Here is an 18,144-nt window from a genome sequence, read left to right on the forward strand (position 1 = left end):
GGGGAACCCTATTAGACACCACATTCTTGGGGAAACCATGGAACTTGAAAACGTGATTAATCATTAGCTCGGCAGTGTCTTTAGCTGAGGGGAGTTTTGGAAGTGCAATGAAGTGTGCCATCTTAGAGAACCTGTCAACAACTGTAAGAATGGTGGTATTGCCTTTAGAGGCCGGTAATCCTGTCACAAAGTCTACGGAAATGTCTGACCAAGGACGTTGTGGTATTGGCAGGGGTCGCAACTCCCCAGGAGGAGGTTGATGAGAGGGCTTGTTAGCAGCACATACCTGGCAAGCATTGACGTAATCGATAACATCCCTCCTAACATTAGGCCACCAAAAGCGCTGTTCGACCACTGATTACGTCTTGGCAATGCCTGGGTGACATACAGTTCGGTTCGTGTGAGCCCAGTGGATGACTCTTCCCCTTAAGGTCGGAACCACATAAAGCCTGTTTTCAGGGCAATCGTCAGGGCTCGGAGTGTCTTTCAGAGCCCCTTTAACCGCAGTTTCAATGTCCCAAACAAAAGCGGAAATGAAACATGACTTAGGCAAAATAGTCTTAGAGTCGGACAAACAATTCTCTTCGGAGAAAATACGTGACAAAGCATCTGGCTTACCATTTTTAGAACCAGGTCGGTAGGATAACGTGAAATTAAATCTAGTGAAGAACAGAGCCCATCTAGCCTGCCTCGCATTTAATCTTTTAGCAGTCTTAATATACACAAGGTTCTTGTGATCTGTCCATACTAAAAATGGAGTCTGTGCCCCCTCTAGCCAGTGCCTCCACTCCAACAAAGCCACCTTGACTGCCAACAGTTCACGGTCACCAATGTCATAATTTTTCTCAGCTGGGGTCAGTTTTTTGGAAAGAAAAGCACAAGGATGTAATTTATCATTCTTGAGAGATTTCTGGGAGAGCACTGCTCCTATTGCGGCATCAGACGCATCGACTTCTACCACAAACTGCTGTTTGAGATCTGGCAAAGTAAGGATGGGAGCGGAGGTAAAGCTCGACTTAAGTTTTTGAAAAGCTGCCTGACAAAGCGGGTTCCATACAAAAGGTTTGTGTGGCGAGGTAAGATCATGCAAAGGAGAGGCTATAGAACTGAAATTTCTGATGAATTTTCTGTTGAAGTTTGCGAACCCTAAGAACCTTTGTATATCTTTGCGTGACGTGGGAGTAGGCCAATTAATAACTGCATCGACTTTGCAAGGGTCCATCTTGACTTCACCTTGAGCCAGGACGAAACCCAGAAAAGAAACGGACGCCTTGTGGAACTCACATTTCTCAGCCTTGACATATAGTTGATTCTGCAGTAACTGCTGCAAAACAGAGCCGACATGAATAATGTGAGTCTCCTCATCCGGGGAGAATATCAAAATGTCATCTCAATAAACAAAAACATAAACATTCAACATGTCACGCAGGACATCATTGACAAGGTTCTGGAAAACAGCTGGAGCGTTAGTAAGCCCAAAAGGCATGACCAAATATTCATAATGTCCCGTTGGTGTGTTGAATGCTGTTTTCCATTCTTCCCCCTCCCTTATCCTGACTAGATGATATGCATTTCTTAAGTCCAGTTTGGTGAAAATCTTGGCTCCCTCCAGGAACTCAAAGGCGGTGGAGATGAGAGGAAGAGGGTACCTGTTTTTTACCGTGATCTCGTTGAGACCCCGGTAATCGATACAGGGTCGCAGGGTCTTGTCTTTCTTGTCCACAAAGAAAAATCCTGCTCCCGCAGGGGATGAAGATGGGCGAATGATCCCGGCTGCCAGTGATTCCTCCACGTACTCCTTCATGGCCTTGTGTTCCGGCCCTGAAAGAGAACAATCTCCCTCGTGGGGGTGTGGTTCCAGGCAGCACAGTCATAAGGTCTGTGGGGGTGGAAGGGATTTGGCCTTGGACTTGGAAAAAACGTCTTTAATATCCTGGTAACAGGTGGGCACTTGAGATAAATCAGGATCCCCAGATGGGGTCTGTGGATTGTCCTTAGAAACATGACCCTGAACATCACATGGCGGTTTGAAACAGTTCCGGGCGCAATTGCTGCCCCATGACATAACCTGCCCAGAGGACCAGTCAATGTGGGGGTTATGTAATTTCAACCATGGGTTCCCTAAGATAAGGTCATGATTCATGGCGTCAAAAACATGAAAACTAATGCGTTCCGAGTGAGAATCAGGAAATGTCAATGTGAGTGTTTGGGTGCGGTGAGTGATCTTGCCCATAAAAGTGCCGTCTGCAGCATAGGTGTTGCGGTGGCGTTTTATTTCAAAGGTTCTAAGGTGCATACGTCTAACGAGGATGGAATTGAGTAAGTTTGTGTCAGAACCAGAGTCAATTAATACAGGTGTATGAATTTCTTGATCAGGAGAGCATAGTGTCACTTTAGGAAGAACCCGTGTAGGGTCTTCCTTAAAGAAATTCAGACTCACCTCTCCCATGCCCTTGCTACCGACACCGGCAACTTTGACGTGACAGTTGCTCACGGAATGACCCAACTGACCGCAGTAGAAGCACCGCCCTTCCCTCAGTCGGCGTTGACATTCCTCAGGGGAGAGACGGAACCTGCCCAGTTGCATGGGTTCATCCGTGGGGACGCTAGCCAGTGGGTAGAGACCGGAACCAGGGGATTTGCCTTGGTTTGGCTGGTCACCGAGGCTCGTCCTCCAAGTGCGCGGTGACGCAGCCCTCCGCCGATCTCCATCTAGCTCGCGATCCAAAATCCTCTTGTCGATCTTTACGGCGAGAGCGATGAGAGTGTCCAAGTCGGTCGGCATGTCTAGCGGGACTAAATGATCCTTGACGGCGGGGGATAGTCCTTGAAAAAAGGCATTGAGTAGCGCCCGATTATTCCAATGACTCTCAGCTGCTAGAATTCGAAACTCAATCGCGTAATCTGACACCCTGCGCTTGCCTTGTTGTAAGGTGACAAGGGAGCGAGCTGCCTCACGATCTGGAGTGGAAAATTGAAAGATTTGCTCCATAGCCTTTACGAAAAAAGCCCATGAATGACACACAGCGGAATTGCGGCTCCATTCAGCAGTAGCCCACGCCTCCGCACGACCAGTCAGGTGGGAAATGACGAAAGCGATTTTTGCCCGCTCGGTGGGGAAGGCAGCTGCCTGCAGCTCAAAGTGGAGTTCGCACTGCGTGATGAACGGCTTAATGTTCCCAGAATTTCCAGAGAACCTCTCCGGTCGAGAGAGCTGTGGGCAGACAGCAGCAGAGGTGGCAGGTGGCTGCATGGTGACTACTTCACATGGAAATGCCGTGGCGGTATTGGGTGTGGTGCCAACTGGTTCCTTCTCTTGAATAATTTTCATAAGAAGTTCAAACTGCGAGGCCACCTGTTTCATCATATTGTCCTGATGCCTTGAGAGTCCCTCCAGATGAAGGTGGAGGGCAGCAATCTGCTCATCCTGCTTCCAGAGGCGTTGACCCTGCGCTTGAAGGGCTTTGCGCACCGGGTCTGAGTCTGCTGGGTCCATGTTATGGCCAGTTAGTTCTGTCGTGAACGGAACAGAGGATAGGACCCAAAAATGCACGACTCCAAAACAAATGGACAGTTTCCAAAAAGAGAGGTTTAATAGACGGGCATAGGTCGGTACACAGGCAGGCAATCCAAGAAAGGCAACAGTATCCAAAAACATGAGGCAAAGAGGCAAGGTCGATAATCGGAACAGGGTCAAGTCTTACTGTGAATCTGTGACGTGGAAACAAGGAATGCTGGAACGCGACGACAAGGTACAACGAACTGGCAACGAGAGGGAATGAGACACGAGGTTAAATACAAGGGGTAATTAGGTTGAACGAGGCACAGGTGGTGAAGATGCTCACAGGAGCAGGTGTGTGAGAAACAGGGGGAGGACAAAATCCGGAACACACACACATATGACAAAAACATACGGTAGCATCCATGCACGCTAAAACAATGTTTTTAAAAAGGCAGTGGGAGCAAAACTGAGTTCGGTTGTACTTTATTGAAGTATTTAACAATGTACTCACGTTATTTTTTTTATCAATCCTCATCCACAAATCCATCAAAGTCCTCATTTTCTGTATCCGAAATGAACAGCTGGGCCAGTTCTCCATCAAACACCCCAGGTTCCCTCTCGTCATTGTCGGAGTCAGTCTCGTTGCCGTGCGGCTCCTCAGAAATGATGCCGGCTTTTACGAAAGCTCGAACAACAGTGCAAGCAGACACGTTAGCCCAAGCATCCACAATCCATTCACAAATTGTGGCATAACTTGCCCGGCGCTGCCTCCTAGTCTTAGTAAAACTGTGTTCACCGTCTGTCATCCATCGCTTCCACGCCGCTCGCAACTTCACTTTGAACGCGCTGTTTACACTGATGTCCAGCGATTGGAGTTCCTTCGTCAAGCCTCCCGGAATGATGGCAAGCTCCGAGTTATTGCACTCAGTCGAATGGTGACTGTAGAGACGCTTCTCCCGGCTGTTTGCTCATTAATCCATTGCTCGAGTTGGTCTTCCAACTCGGGCCACCTCGCCTTGTTTCCGCGGAAACTCAGCTTCATCTTCTTGACATGGCGAAGCTCGTTTTCCTGCTTTCTCCACTTGCGAACCATGGATTCGTTGATCTTGAATTGTCTCGCGGCTGCTCGAGTCCCATGTTCCTCCGCATACTGATAGGTTGCAGTTTAAACTGTGCTTCGTAAGCGTGTCTCTTCGTAGGTGCCATTTTTGGGGGTCCTTAGCCAAACCGATGCACATACCGGCGCTATATACCTACTGGGGGCGTGACTTTAGCGTCCTCTGTCAAGCACACCCTTCCCCCTTTAACGTCCGCATGCTGTCCTCAGTCACGTCCGCCTTCCTCTATAGAAGCAGCGTGTCGGCAGGAAATGCTCCCAGTATGTCAAGCGGAGCGCCCATTAAAGTCACACAACAACATTTACAGGTTTTGGAACTCAGTGCACACATAATGCGCGCCGCATTATAAGGCGCCCCGTCCATTTTGGAGAAAATTTCAGACTTTTAAGTGTGGCTTATGGTTGTGAAAATACGGTATATGGAAATCCACACACACCTGCCACTATTTCAATTTTAAACTGCCCAAAAACCAAGAACCCATGCATTGGGCCCTACAAAAACATCATTTGCTGGATGTTCTCAAGCAGCAATCAGAGGTACTGAAGCGAGATTTCATTGATCTCCTAACCAAAGTGCAATGTTTGGATGCTGAGTTTTTTATAAGCGGACCTCTCCCACTTGTACGATTTGGAGATGTAAATTTCTCAAGGCTCAGTCAATTAAATGTGTCTCAAAGAAGTGTGTACTGCACTATCTATGAGTTTCATTGACAATTTCTGCGTTTTTTTGGGAGAGCAGACATCTTTAAAAGGCAGACTGTTTCTGTCTAAATAGACAAGGGGTTAAGTTATTGGCTGCCAACATTTTTTACTGTGTACGGCATTCACCGGCCCGAAAAGAAAACACTGCCCTTGTTGACGCCGCTGAAGGACAAAAGAATGCAGTTGTTCCCAAACAATTGGAGGAACAAGAGCTAAGGCGACACGAGGCGCAGACAGATTCATCAGCGTCATCCAAACAATCAGAGGAGCGAATGACAAATGAGGTGAGCCAGCACTCAATCTCCCCCTCCCTGCCCCATTGGAGCCAAGCCCAACGCAAAACTCAATCTCTACTAGCCTAAATGCCATGTTAGGTCTGACGGATAGGGTGAAGGCTATTGTCAATATTGGAGTCCAGCCCAAACCACGCCAAGATCTTCCTCCCGTCCCCCCTCGCCTGAAACCACCGTCCACTAGGATCCGAAGTGCCTCTCCTCCACCCATGAAGAATCTTATCAGCGAATCTGAGTGATATCTGCGGGGTCTTTTCCAGAATAAGTCAGACCCCTATGGAGATCAGGCATTTTTCATCCCTTTAATTACAAGGGACATAAAGTTGGTCAAATAAATATGGCACAAAAAAAGTAGAACTACAAACTTAGTGAGGATAAAATGTGAATGTATCAAATCACTGTCTCCTGTTATTTCTACGAGACTAGCTCTTTTCAATATCAGGTCACTGGGTAATAAATCAACGTTGATTAATGACATCATTACAACCTAGGACTCTTTGTTACAAAATGAAACGTGGTTAAAATTATGGTTTTATTCTCTCTTAATAGTATAGTTTGATTATGTATCCTGTATTATATTGTCTTGTAGATGTATTTTACTGCTCTTTTACATCATGGCCAGGGGACTACAGATGAAAACTAGCCTTTTGGCTAATTCTGGCTTTTTTAACCATGTGTACTGCATGTGTTTTATGAAATTGCATTGTCCCCTTTCAAAAATAAACTGATAAACCAAACAGAAAGGAGCTGTAATACCATTTTAAATGAGGCAACACCAACAATTTAAATTTTATGAACAAGTGTCGACTAGGGAATAAAGGCGGTGGTATTGCTGTTATTTTTAAGTCATTATTTCAGTGTAAAGAAATTATACTGGGTGATTTTAGCTGTTTTGAATATCTATTTTTTTTAGTTAAAGGTGACCCAAAGGTTATTGTTTTAATAATATATAGACCTCTGAGCTACAATAGAAAATTTATGGAGGATTTTTCAGAACTGCTGTCACTTATTTGTACTATTTTGTCATAATGGGAGATTTTAACATTCATATTGACAATAACATTGAGAAAAAAAATCTAAAGAACTCTCTGCTATACTAAACACATTTGACCTCTCTCAACACATTAAGAGTCCAACCCATACTCAAGGTCACATCTCAGACCTGGTCATCTCTAAGGATGTTGACATTAATCAATTGACATAAAGGATATGTCTATTTTTGACCATTTTTGTGTATTCTTTGAATTACAGATTCTTCCAAAAGTTCAGACAACCTCTACGTCCATTAAGAGAAGGTACATAAATGAGAGTACTACCACTAAGTTTATGGAGACCATATCTGTGCCACAAACTGTGAATGCTGAGACAGTTGAGGAACTTTTGGATAATTTCACCTGGAAAATCTCAAATGTTATGAATGCTGTCGCTCCTATTAAAACTAAGATAATCTTGAGGCGACCTAGAACACCATGGAGGAGCACAATGATGATAAAGAGCTCTAAATCAAAATGTAGGAAAGCAGAACGTAAGTGGAGAAAAACTAAACTCCAAATTGACTATGACCTCTACAGACAAAGTTTTCGTACTTTTAACCAAGAGATAGTCAGGGCTAGACAGCAACACTTTTCTGAAATTATCAGGAAGAACTTCAATAATACTCGCATGCTGTTTGCTGTGGTGGACAAGCTCACAACCCCCCCAAATCAGATAGCTCCAGAACTCCTAACAGCAGATTAATGGAATGAATTTGCTTATTTTAGTGAAAAAATACAATCCATCAGGTTAAATATCAGCAGAAATCAGCAAAATGATAAAATGATACTGCATCTGACGCCACCCAGGAAAAACTCTATTACCATGTCAGAATTTGATACAGTTGACCAAAAAACTGTAGAGAAAACGGTTCACCAGCTGAAACCATCAACGAGCTGTCTTGACTCAATACGATCTGACTTTTTCAAAGCTATTGTGAAGTCTGTGCTAGCTGATTTGCAGCAAATAATCAACTGCTGACTTCAGTTTCCTAAAGTTCTTAAAGTAGCTGCCATTAAGCCTCTTCTAAAAAATAGAACCCTGGATGCTTCCATGTTAGCAAGCTATAGACCCATCTCAAATCTCCCTTTCATAGCCAAGATTGTTGAGAAAGTTATTTTTAATCAACTCAGCAATTTCTTGAACTTAAATGGACTTTTTGACAAATTTCAATCAGGTTTCCGAAGCTCATCACAGTACAGAATCTGCTCTTATCAAAGTGTTAAATGATATAAGATTGAATACTGACTCCAGAAAGGTGTCGATTCTGGTCTTGTTGAATCTCAGTGCGGCTTTTGATACAGTGGATCATAATATATTGCTGAACAGGTTGGAAACGTGGGTAGGACTAAATGGAACAATCCTTAAATGGTTCAGGTCCTACCTGGAAGTGTTCAATCTCATCGAATGGCAATGACCTATGGGGTCCCTCAAGGGTCAGTTCTTGGACCCCTCCTGTTCAGCCTGTATATGGCTACCCTTGGGTCAAATTCTACAGAACTTTAATTTTGACTATTATAGCTATGCAGATGACACAGAGTTATACCTAGCAGTGTCTCCAGATGACGACAGTTCAATTGAGGTGTTGTGTCACTGTCTAAAACAGATAAATAACAGGATGAGTCAAAATTTTCTTCAGTTAAACCACAACAACTCAGATAATTGTTTTTGGCAGTAAAGAAAAGAGGATTGCTGTTAGTAAATACCTGGAGTCATTATCTTTAAAAACCAAAGATCAAGTCCGAAACCTTGGTGTTCTGATAGATTACGACCTGACTTTCAACAGTCATATCAAATCAATTGCGAAAACTGTCTTTTACCATCTCAAGAACATATCTAGAGTGAAGGCTTGCATGTGTCAAGCAGACCAAGAGAAGCTCATCCATGCTTTTATCTCAAGTAGACTTGAGATAACCACTCTCCCTCCGCTCAATGTGGATTTTGAAATGGTATATTTGCCAGCAATATGCCAGGTCCTGTTTTATCAGGTCCTCGCTGCATTTTCACATACAAGCTTTAACAAAATGGTGGTGAGTATTTCCAAAAATGTTTTCCCTGAAGTAACTTCTGGATAACACTGTAGCTGAGATGCTTGCTTGGAGATTGCCAGGCATGAATTGGTGAATGAGCATGGAGCAAATTCTGACCCACTGTCCTAATAATCCAGAATTAAAGTTGTACTTTCATTAACTGTCATATAGGAACACAAAACATGATGGAAGTAAAAAAAATAAAAACAGTTAAAACTGAAAATTATGTTTGTGGCTCATACCACATTTAATTTTACATCTTGGTGAAGATTTCAAAGACTAAAATGTTACATTTATGAGAGTCTTTCATAGGAAAATATATAAGAACAAATCTGAGAAGACAATAATGTATTTCACATTTTTTGTTGTTGCTTGGCAGGCAAGCAAGGTGCAAAACTGCAAAACTATGCTTTTTCCTTCTATTGTTAAGTCGGTGAACATGCAGGTGCAAAACGTTTTAAGTTTTTTTTTTTGTAAAATAATAATCACCTGGGAAATGCCTTTCAACAGGAGCAGGAGAAAGAAGTATCAGTGTGACTTGCAAAACACTGATTATAATTAGCTGTCCTTCACATCATCATCAATTTTCCCTTCAAATGATTCACACTCTAATTGATTTTTGGCTTTAGTAATTAGCTGTGGGTGCACGGAAAAGTCTTACTTGTGAATCTTGTTGCAGTCTGATGTGCAGCCCCTTGTGTCTAGAAAAAGCTCTCTTCTCCACAGCATGATGTCTGAAGTGATAATAATCTCCAAAAACCTACACAAATACAGAACGAGAGATAATAAACTTTTTTTTTCTTGCAGTGAAACAAGTCTGTAGCCATACAGTATACTGTATGTGTTTACAGGCTGCTTTATAGATGTTGTACATCCATTCAGCCATCCATGACCGACAACCCCAATTCCAATGAAGTTGGAACGTTGTGTTAAACATAAATAAAAACAGAATACAATGATTTGCAAATCATGTTCAACCTATATTTAATTGAATACACGACAAAGACAAGATATTTAATGTTCAAACTGATAAACTTTGTTTTTAGCAAATAATCATTACCTTACAATTTTATGGCTGCAACACATTCCAAAAAAGTTGGCAAAACTGAGAAAGTTGAGGAATGCTCATCAAACACCAGTTTGGAAGATCCCACAGGTGAACTGGCTAATTGAGAACAGGTGGGTGCCATGATTGGTATAAAAGGAGCTTCCCTGCATTGCTCAGTCATTCACAAGCAAAGATGGGGCGAAGTTCACCTCTTTGTGAACAAGTGCGTGAGAAAATAGTCGAACAGTTTAAGGACAATGTTTCTCAACGTACAATTGCAAGGAATTTAGGGATTTCATAATCTACGGTCCATAATATCATCAAAAGGTTTAGAGAATCTGGAGAAATCACTGCATGTAAGCGGCAAGACCGAAAACCAACATTGAATGCCCATGACCTTCGATCCCTCAGGCGGCAATGCATCAAAAACCGACATCATCCGGACTGTTATGGACGCAAAGTTCAAAATCCAGCATCTGTGATGTTATGGGGCTGTGTTAGTACCAATGGCATGGGTTACACATCTGTGAAGGCACCTTTAATGCTGAAAGGTACATACAGGTTTTGGAGAAACATATGCTGCCATCCAAGCAACGTCTTTTTCATGGACACCCCTGCTTATTTCAGCAAGACAATGCCAAACCACATTCTGCATGTGTCACAAAAGCGTGGCTTCGTAATAAAAGAGTGTGGGTACTAGACTGGCCTGCCTGCAGTCCAGACCTGTCTCCCATTGAAATGTGTGGCGCATTTTGAAGTGTAAACTACGGCAATGTAGACCCCGGACTGTTGAACAGCTGAAGTGGTACATTAAGCAAGAATGGGAAAGAACTCCACCTACAAAGCTTCAACAATTAGTGTCCTCAGTTCCCAAACATTTATTGAATGTTGTTAAAAGAAAAGGTGATGTAACACAGTGGTAAACATGACCCTGTCCCAGCTTTTTGGGAACGTGTTGCAGCCATAAAATTCTAAGTTAATGATTATTTGCTAAAAACAATAAAGTTTATCAGTTTGAATATTAAATATATTGTCTTTTTAGCATATTCAATTAAATATTGGATGAACATGATTTGCAAATCATTGTATTCTGTTTTTATTTATGTTTAACACAACATCACAAGCGGCACGGTGGCCGACTGGTTAGAGCGTCAGCCTCACAGTTCTGAGGTGCGGGGTTCAATCCCCGTCCCCGCCTGTGTGGACTTTGCATGTTCTCCCCGTGCCTGCGTGGGTTTTCTCCGGGCACTCCGGTTTCCTCCCACATCCCAAAAACATGCATGAATTGGAGACTCTAAATTGCCCGTAGGCAATGTGAATGTGAGTGCGAATGGTTGTTTGTTCCTATGTGCCCTGCGATTGGCTGGCAACCAGTTCAGGGTGTACCCCGCCTCCTGCCCGATGACAGCTGGGATAGGCTCCAGCACCCCCGCGACCCTAGTGAGGAGAAGCGGCTCAGAAAATGGATGGACAACATCACAACTCAATCCCCGTGCCTGCGTGGGTTTTCTCCGGGTACTCCGGTTTCCTCCCACATCCCAAAGACATGCATGGTAGGTTAATTGACGACTCTAAATTGCCCGTAGGTGTGAATGTGAGTGCGAATGGTTGTTTGTTTATGTGTCCCCTGCGATTGGCTGGCAACCAGTTTAGGGTGTACCCCGCCTCGTGCCCGATGATAGCTGGGATAGGCTCCAGCACTCCCGTGACCCTTGTGAGGATAAGTGGCTCAGAAAATGGATGGATGGATGATTTGCAAATCATTGTATTCTGTTTTTATTTATGTTTAACACAACATCCCAACTCAATCCCCGTGCCTGCGTGGGTTTTCTCCGGGCACTCCGGTTTCCTCCCACATCCCAAAGAGATGCATGGTAGGTTAATTGACGACTCTAAATTGCCCGTAGGTGTGAATGTGAGTGCGAATGGTTGTTTGTTTATGTGTGCCCTGCGATTGGCTGACAACCAGTTTAGGGTGTACCCCGCCTCCTGCCCAAAGATAGCTGGGATAGGCTCCAGCACTCCCGCGACCCTTGTGAGGATAAGCGGCTCAGAAAATGGATGGATGGAAAACATCCCAACTTTATTGGAATTGGGGTTGAATATCACTGAAGTGACGCTGTTAATTTTGATGCGTTGACTTAAAGAACCCATCGGAATTACGGCCCATATGATCATATTGGTGGATTCTTTTTACTGAAACTTATCTGCCAATCGGAGTAGGGGTTCCCTGCGTAGCAGATGAAATGAATGGGGAGAGGATATATGTTGAGAAATAATGAAGTTATACTGTCTTACTCTAATTTTCTATTGGCAATATCACACAAAAAGATTCCCCAATAACATTTGTTTCCAACACAAAGAACTACACTTGTTCAGAAACTGAAACTGATTTTCAAAATTCTTGGTGCCTTGTACTCGGTTGAAGTGGCCATTTCAAGCAGACTTAGCATTCATTTTGACTGACTGTCATTCGTGGGAAATCTTGTCAAGTTGCTAGAAAGAAAAGTAAACCCTGGAATTAATGCAAGGTGCTGTATATCATTGGTATTCAAAGTTTGAGGTGCACCTCCCCAGAGAGGTACCATTTGGGGAGCCAGGGCTCGACACTCAGAAAGTGTGTGGTGATGCAGCAGCTTGACAAAAATAAATAAAATCCTGTTTTTAAGCTTGCTGAGATAACTTCAGCTATGTTTAAAGGCAAACGTTATAATTTTTTACTTCCTACTTTGTGTTGTCCATTAACACAGCGTTTTCCTAATTGTGCTCATATAGCTTAAATAGAGCAACATATTTTGTAATCAGGTCGTATTATTTACAGCGTAGTTTCTTAGAAATAGCTCTCTCTAGTTAAAAAGTAGGCGGCACGGTGGCCGACTGGTTAGAGCGTCAGCCTCACAGTTCTGAGGTGCGGGGTTCAATCCCCGTCCCCGCCTGTGTGGAGTTTGCATGTTCTCCCCGTGCCTGCGTGGGTTTTCTCCGGGCACTCCGGTTTCCTCCCACATCCCAAAAACATGCATTAATTGGAGACTCTAAATTGCCCATAGGCATGACTGTGAGTGCGAATGGGTGTTTGTTTCTATGTGCCCTGCGATTGGCTGGCAACCAGTTCAGGGTGTACCCCGCCTCCTGCCCGATGACAGCTGGGATAGGCTCCAGCACGCCCGCGACCCTAGTGAGGAGAAGCGGCTCAGAAAATGGATGGATGGATGGATAGTTAAAAAGTAATCGTTTTTCTTTTTTAGCACGGGCAACAAAGAATAATGCCCTCAAGAATTTGGGAAGGAACTGCCAATTCTGCAAAGCAAGAGACAATACAGTACAATATTCTCGTAGAAAGGGAAAAAAAATCATTGACAAGAAAAAGAAAAGAAAGGTATTGAACAACAAAAAGACAACAAACAGCTGCCTATTTTCCTGCACGTGAAGCCTCCTGTGTCACTGTGGGTGATGTTCAAGGACGGATTCTTTGAGAGGAAACAAAAGAAAGGATAAAGCCTTATTACATGGCCAATGTAAGGCTGTCGCAATATACCAAAATAAACAAGCAAAAGGGAAAGAACGCAATGATTACATGGGGATTCAGAAGAGACCAGTCTCCGTTTCATTAGGAAACATTGCAATATGTACAGTGATGCCACTGGGGACTGACTCACCTTGCCTGCCCAGTGGAGCAAAAGATGAGAGACAGAGGGGGAATGAGGAAGGGAGGGAAGATGCAAGATTTGACAGGCACACGAGGAAGGATGGATGTGTGTGAGGAGAAAGAAGAGTAGACAACAGGAAGAAAGGCCCTATTGGGGCTGCAGGCTGATTCTGCAGGCTGGCGACCAGACTGGAGGCATGAAGCCTCATCTGGAAGGACTGAGAGAAAGTCGCTAGCTGTCCCGTTTGATTTGAATTATAATTATGACCTGACAACAAATCATATGGGAGTAAAGCACCCTTATTACTTTGCAATGTAACAAGTCATAATTTCACTGCTCTGTGCACACAAATCTATATGGCAAATGCATGGAAACACATCTTTTGACCTGAAAATGAATGCAAAAGTATAAATACATACATACAGTAAATACACATTTTAGATTCAAACCAAAAATAGAAAATGATGATTGACTGTAGTTAATGAATTCCAGAAACTTCGAATTATTGTTGTTGTATTGCCAGAATATGAAGAAAAAAAGAAAAACAGTTAACATAGTAAAGGAATGAATAATATATTTAAATATACACAGAGATTTTACATAAATTATACATATAATGCAGCCCTATGGGGGGCACAAGTCAGTGCAAACTCTAGGCCGGTCCCAAGCCCGGATAAATGCAGAGAGTTGCGTCAGGAAGGGCATCCGGCTTAAAACTTTGCCAAACAAATATGAGCGTTCATCCAAAGAATTCCATACCGGATCGGTCGTGGCCCGGGTTAACAACGTCCGCCACCGACGCCGTCAACCTGCAGGGCGCCGTTGGAAATTCAGCTACTGTGGGTCGAAGTCAAAGAAGAAGAAGAGGTTGAAAGCAGGTTCTTCGGCAGAAAGAGAAGCGGAAAGCACAGAGCCTAGAACTGAATGTGGGGACTTTGAATGTTGGGACTATGACAGGGAAATGGAGTCGGGGTTATTTTAAAAGAAGAGTTGGATAAGAATGTCTTGGAGTTGAAAAGAGTATTAGTATCGAGTGATGAGGCTGAAACTTGAAATTGAGGGTGTTATGTGTAATGTGATTAGTGGCTATGCTCCACAGGTAGGATGTGACCTAGAGGTGAAAGTGAAATTCTGGAAAGAGCTAGACGAAGTAGTTCTGAGCATCCCAGACAGAGAGAGAGTCGTAATTGGTGCAGATTGTAATGGACATGTTGGTGAAGGTAAAAGGCATGATGAAGAAGTGATAGGTAAGTACGGCATCCAGGAAAGGAACTTGGAGGGACAGATGGTGGTAGACTTGGCAACAAGGATGCAAATGGCTGTAGTGAACACTTTTTTCCAGTAGAGGCAGGAACATAGGGTGACCTACAAGAGCGGAGGTAGAAGCACGCAGGTGGATTACATCTTGTGCAGACGATGTAATCTGAAGGAGGTTACCAACTGTAAGGTAGTGGTAGGGGAGAGTGTGGCTATACAGCATAGGATGGTGGTGTGCAAAATGACTCTGGTGGTGGGGAGGAAGATTAGGAAGACAAAGGCAGAGAAGAGAACCATGAGGTGGAAGCTGAGACAGGACGAGTGTTGTGCAGCTTTTCGGGAAGAGGTGAGACAGGCTCTCGGTGGACGGGAGGAGCTTCCAGAAGACTGGACCACTGCAGCCAAGGTGAACAGAGAGGCAGGCAGGAGTACTTGGTGTATCTTCTGGCAGGAAAGGAAAGAAGGAGACTTGGTGGTGGAACCTCACAGTACAGGAAATCATACAAGGAAAACGGTTAGCTAAGAAGAAGTGGGACACTGAGAGGACCGAGGAGAGGCGAAAGGAATACATTGAGATGCGACACAGGGCAAAGGTAGAGGTGGCAAAGGCCAAACAAGAGGCATATGATGACATGTATGGCAGGTTGGACACTAAAGAAGGAGAAAATGATCTATACAGGCTGGCCAGACAGAGGGATAGAGATGGGAAGGATGTGCAGCAGGTTAGGGTGATTAAGGATAGAGATGGACATATGTTGACTGGTGCCAGCAGTGTGCTAGCTAGATGGAAAGAATACTTCAAGGAGTTGATGAATGAGGAAAATGAGAGAGAAGGGAGAGTAGAAGAGGCAAATGTGGTGGACCAGGAAGTGGCAATGATTAGTAAGGGGGAAGTTAGAAGGGCATTAAAGAGGATGAAAAATGGAAAGGCAGTTGGTCCTGATAACATTCCTGTGGCGGTATGGAAGCATCTAGGAGAGGTGGCTGTGGAGTTTTTGACCAGCTTGTTCAATAGAATTCTAGTGCGTGAGAAGATGTGTGAGAAATGGAGGAAAAGTGTACTGGTGCCCATTTTTAAGAACAAAGGTGATGTGCAGAGCTGTCGGAACTATAGAGTAATAAAGTTGATGACCACACAATGAAGATATGGGAAAGACTAATGGAGGCTAGACTCAGGACAGAAGTGAGTATTTGCGAGCAACAGTATGGTTTCATGCCAAGAGTACCACAGATGTCAATGAATGATATAAAACAGTGGTGAGGCCAGCCATGATGTACGGATTAGAGACAGTGGCACTGAAGATACAACAGGAAGCAGAGTTGGAGGTGGCGGAAATGAAGATGTTGAGGTTCGCTCTCGGAGTGACCAGGTTGGATAAAATTAGAAATGAGCTCATCAGAGGGACAGCCAAGGTTCGATGTTTTGGAGACAAAGTTAGAGAGAGCAGACTTCGATGGTTTGGACACGTCCAGAGGAGAAAAAGTGAGTATATTGGTAGAAGGATGATGAGGATGGAGCTGCCAGGCAAGAGAGCTAGAGGAAGACCAAAGAGAAGGTTGATGGATGTCGTGAGGGAAGACATGATGGCAGTTGGTGTTCGAGAGGAGGATGCAGGAGATAGGCTTACATGGAAAAGGATGACGTGCTGTGGCGACCCCTAACGGGACAAGCCAAAAGGAAAAGAAGATACACATTATTATACATAAAATAAATTTTATATCAAGTAATGGAAAAAAATATTAGACAACCATTGTTTTTTGTTTTTTTAATTTCTTCTTTGTTCATTTTAATGCACAGTGAGCTATTGCAAGCATTTTTTGTTACCAACCCCCCTTTTAAAATAAAGTTGATTCAAACTGTAGTTGAACAAACAGTTTTTACTGGCTTCTGATATCAAAAGTAATTATCCATTAATTAGTGTATATGTAATAATATGAGGCAGTCATATGGGTTTGCAGCCAGAACGGCCCTCCGAGTGGAACCATAACTGCGATGAGGCCCGCGACAAAAATTTGTTTGACACCCCTGTTTTAATGCCTGGTACCACTAAAGGTATTGCCTGAAGAATACAATAATCACGGCAGAAATGCATCTGATTCCATAATACTTTACGTCCTATATGACATGCATAAGGGAAATTGTATTCCCAGTAATTTTGGTTGCGCCAAAATATCTCCACAGTGATCTGAAAGACTCATTGCCAAATATAGAAAAGTCTTGATTTCAGTTGTTGCTACTGAAGGTGAGGCCCAACCAGTTAATGGATTAAGGGGGCAATTACTCTTTTTTGCCCCCCAATGCCTGAATGTGAGGCCCAACCAGTTAATGGATTAAGGGGGCAATTACTCTTTTTTTTTTTCTACAAAGCCTACACGAAGTCCAAGAGTACTGAATCTGAAATATGAAAAAAATAGCCATTGCCAATAGTGTGTATGTGCATGAGGCAGCACTCCTGAGTCTGAAGGCCCTGTGCAGATTATGTTGACATGGCAACACATAAAAGTTGAAATCTGAGCACACACAGCAACACTCCACAATACTCAGTTACTAAGTTTTACTTCAAAACGTGAATAAATTTGAATGACAACAACACATCTACATGACTATATGATGAAGTATGGTGTGTTGCAACAAAGCAATATATATATTATAAATAATAAATAAGATGGATTTACAACACTGGATGTCAAAATTACATTTATAAAAGGCACACCATTACCAGTACACCATTGGCTTCTGATTGAGTGAACTGTGATTCATATTTTACAGTAGTACACCAATGTTTGACGAAAGCTATTATTACAGACATAACATTTTTAGAAAACTCTCTGAAATATTTACCAGAATGAAAGCGATTTTATAAGTTCCAAGGGATAAAATAAAAACCCTTACAAGTTGGTTAAAATTGTAGAATGGCGACATTCCTGAGTCTTAAAATAATGAAGAGAGACACATAAAAGGAAACTGCCAATGAATGATGCAAGACTGAGGTGTGACCCATGAAATTAATGGGATCGACGTTAAGGTTGATAGCGATGAGGCAAAAGGGTGATTTGTACCGCACTGGGGTGGTGTTTCTGTGAAAGAAACCTATTTCTAAAAGTGCCGATGTATTCATTTACAAGTGTGTATGGGTCCAAGGAAATTGAGGTTGAGATGGTGTCACTGATCTTAAGCAGGGAGGTGGGGGGATTGTTAGAGAGCCTGCCAGTAGGCCTATTATGTGTTTGCAATATCTTAACTCTAAACTACTCACTGGACAGTTTCAGAAGTTACTCTTTCAAGTTCAAGTTTCTCACTTCAATTATTTAGCTCTCTCTCGACCTTGTCTAGGCCTTCGTGGCTCAAGGTGTTTTACAAACAAATGGAATGGAAAATGTGGGTCCCACGGTGACCATAGTTGAGACCCTCTGCAGTTGGGGACTCAGCATGCATCCTTGTGGGGAACGGGTGTTGAGGCTGGGGGCAGAGCGATGGGGACCCACTCTGACTCTGTACACGGTCAGAGAGAAAGT

At 43.3% G+C, this 18,144-nt stretch overlaps 1 protein-coding gene across 6 annotated transcripts in view; it reads right to left on the reverse strand.

The window, feature by feature from the left end:
• furinb (furin (paired basic amino acid cleaving enzyme) b) overlaps nt 1-18,144 on the reverse strand; it is a 142,942-nt gene that overhangs the window by 82,047 nt on the left and 42,751 nt on the right. For all 6 annotated transcript variants that reach the window (XM_061772877.1, XM_061772874.1, XM_061772878.1 and 3 more), the window contains one exon: nt 9,338-9,436. In XM_061772877.1, the coding sequence (XP_061628861.1) occupies nt 9,338-9,436 (99 nt within the window). Of the gene's footprint in view, nt 1-9,337; nt 9,437-18,144 lie in introns of those variants that run through there.

This window comes from Phyllopteryx taeniolatus, chromosome 5 (assembly GCF_024500385.1).
Source record: "Phyllopteryx taeniolatus isolate TA_2022b chromosome 5, UOR_Ptae_1.2, whole genome shotgun sequence".
NCBI classification, from domain to species: Eukaryota; Metazoa; Chordata; class Actinopteri; order Syngnathiformes; family Syngnathidae; genus Phyllopteryx; species Phyllopteryx taeniolatus.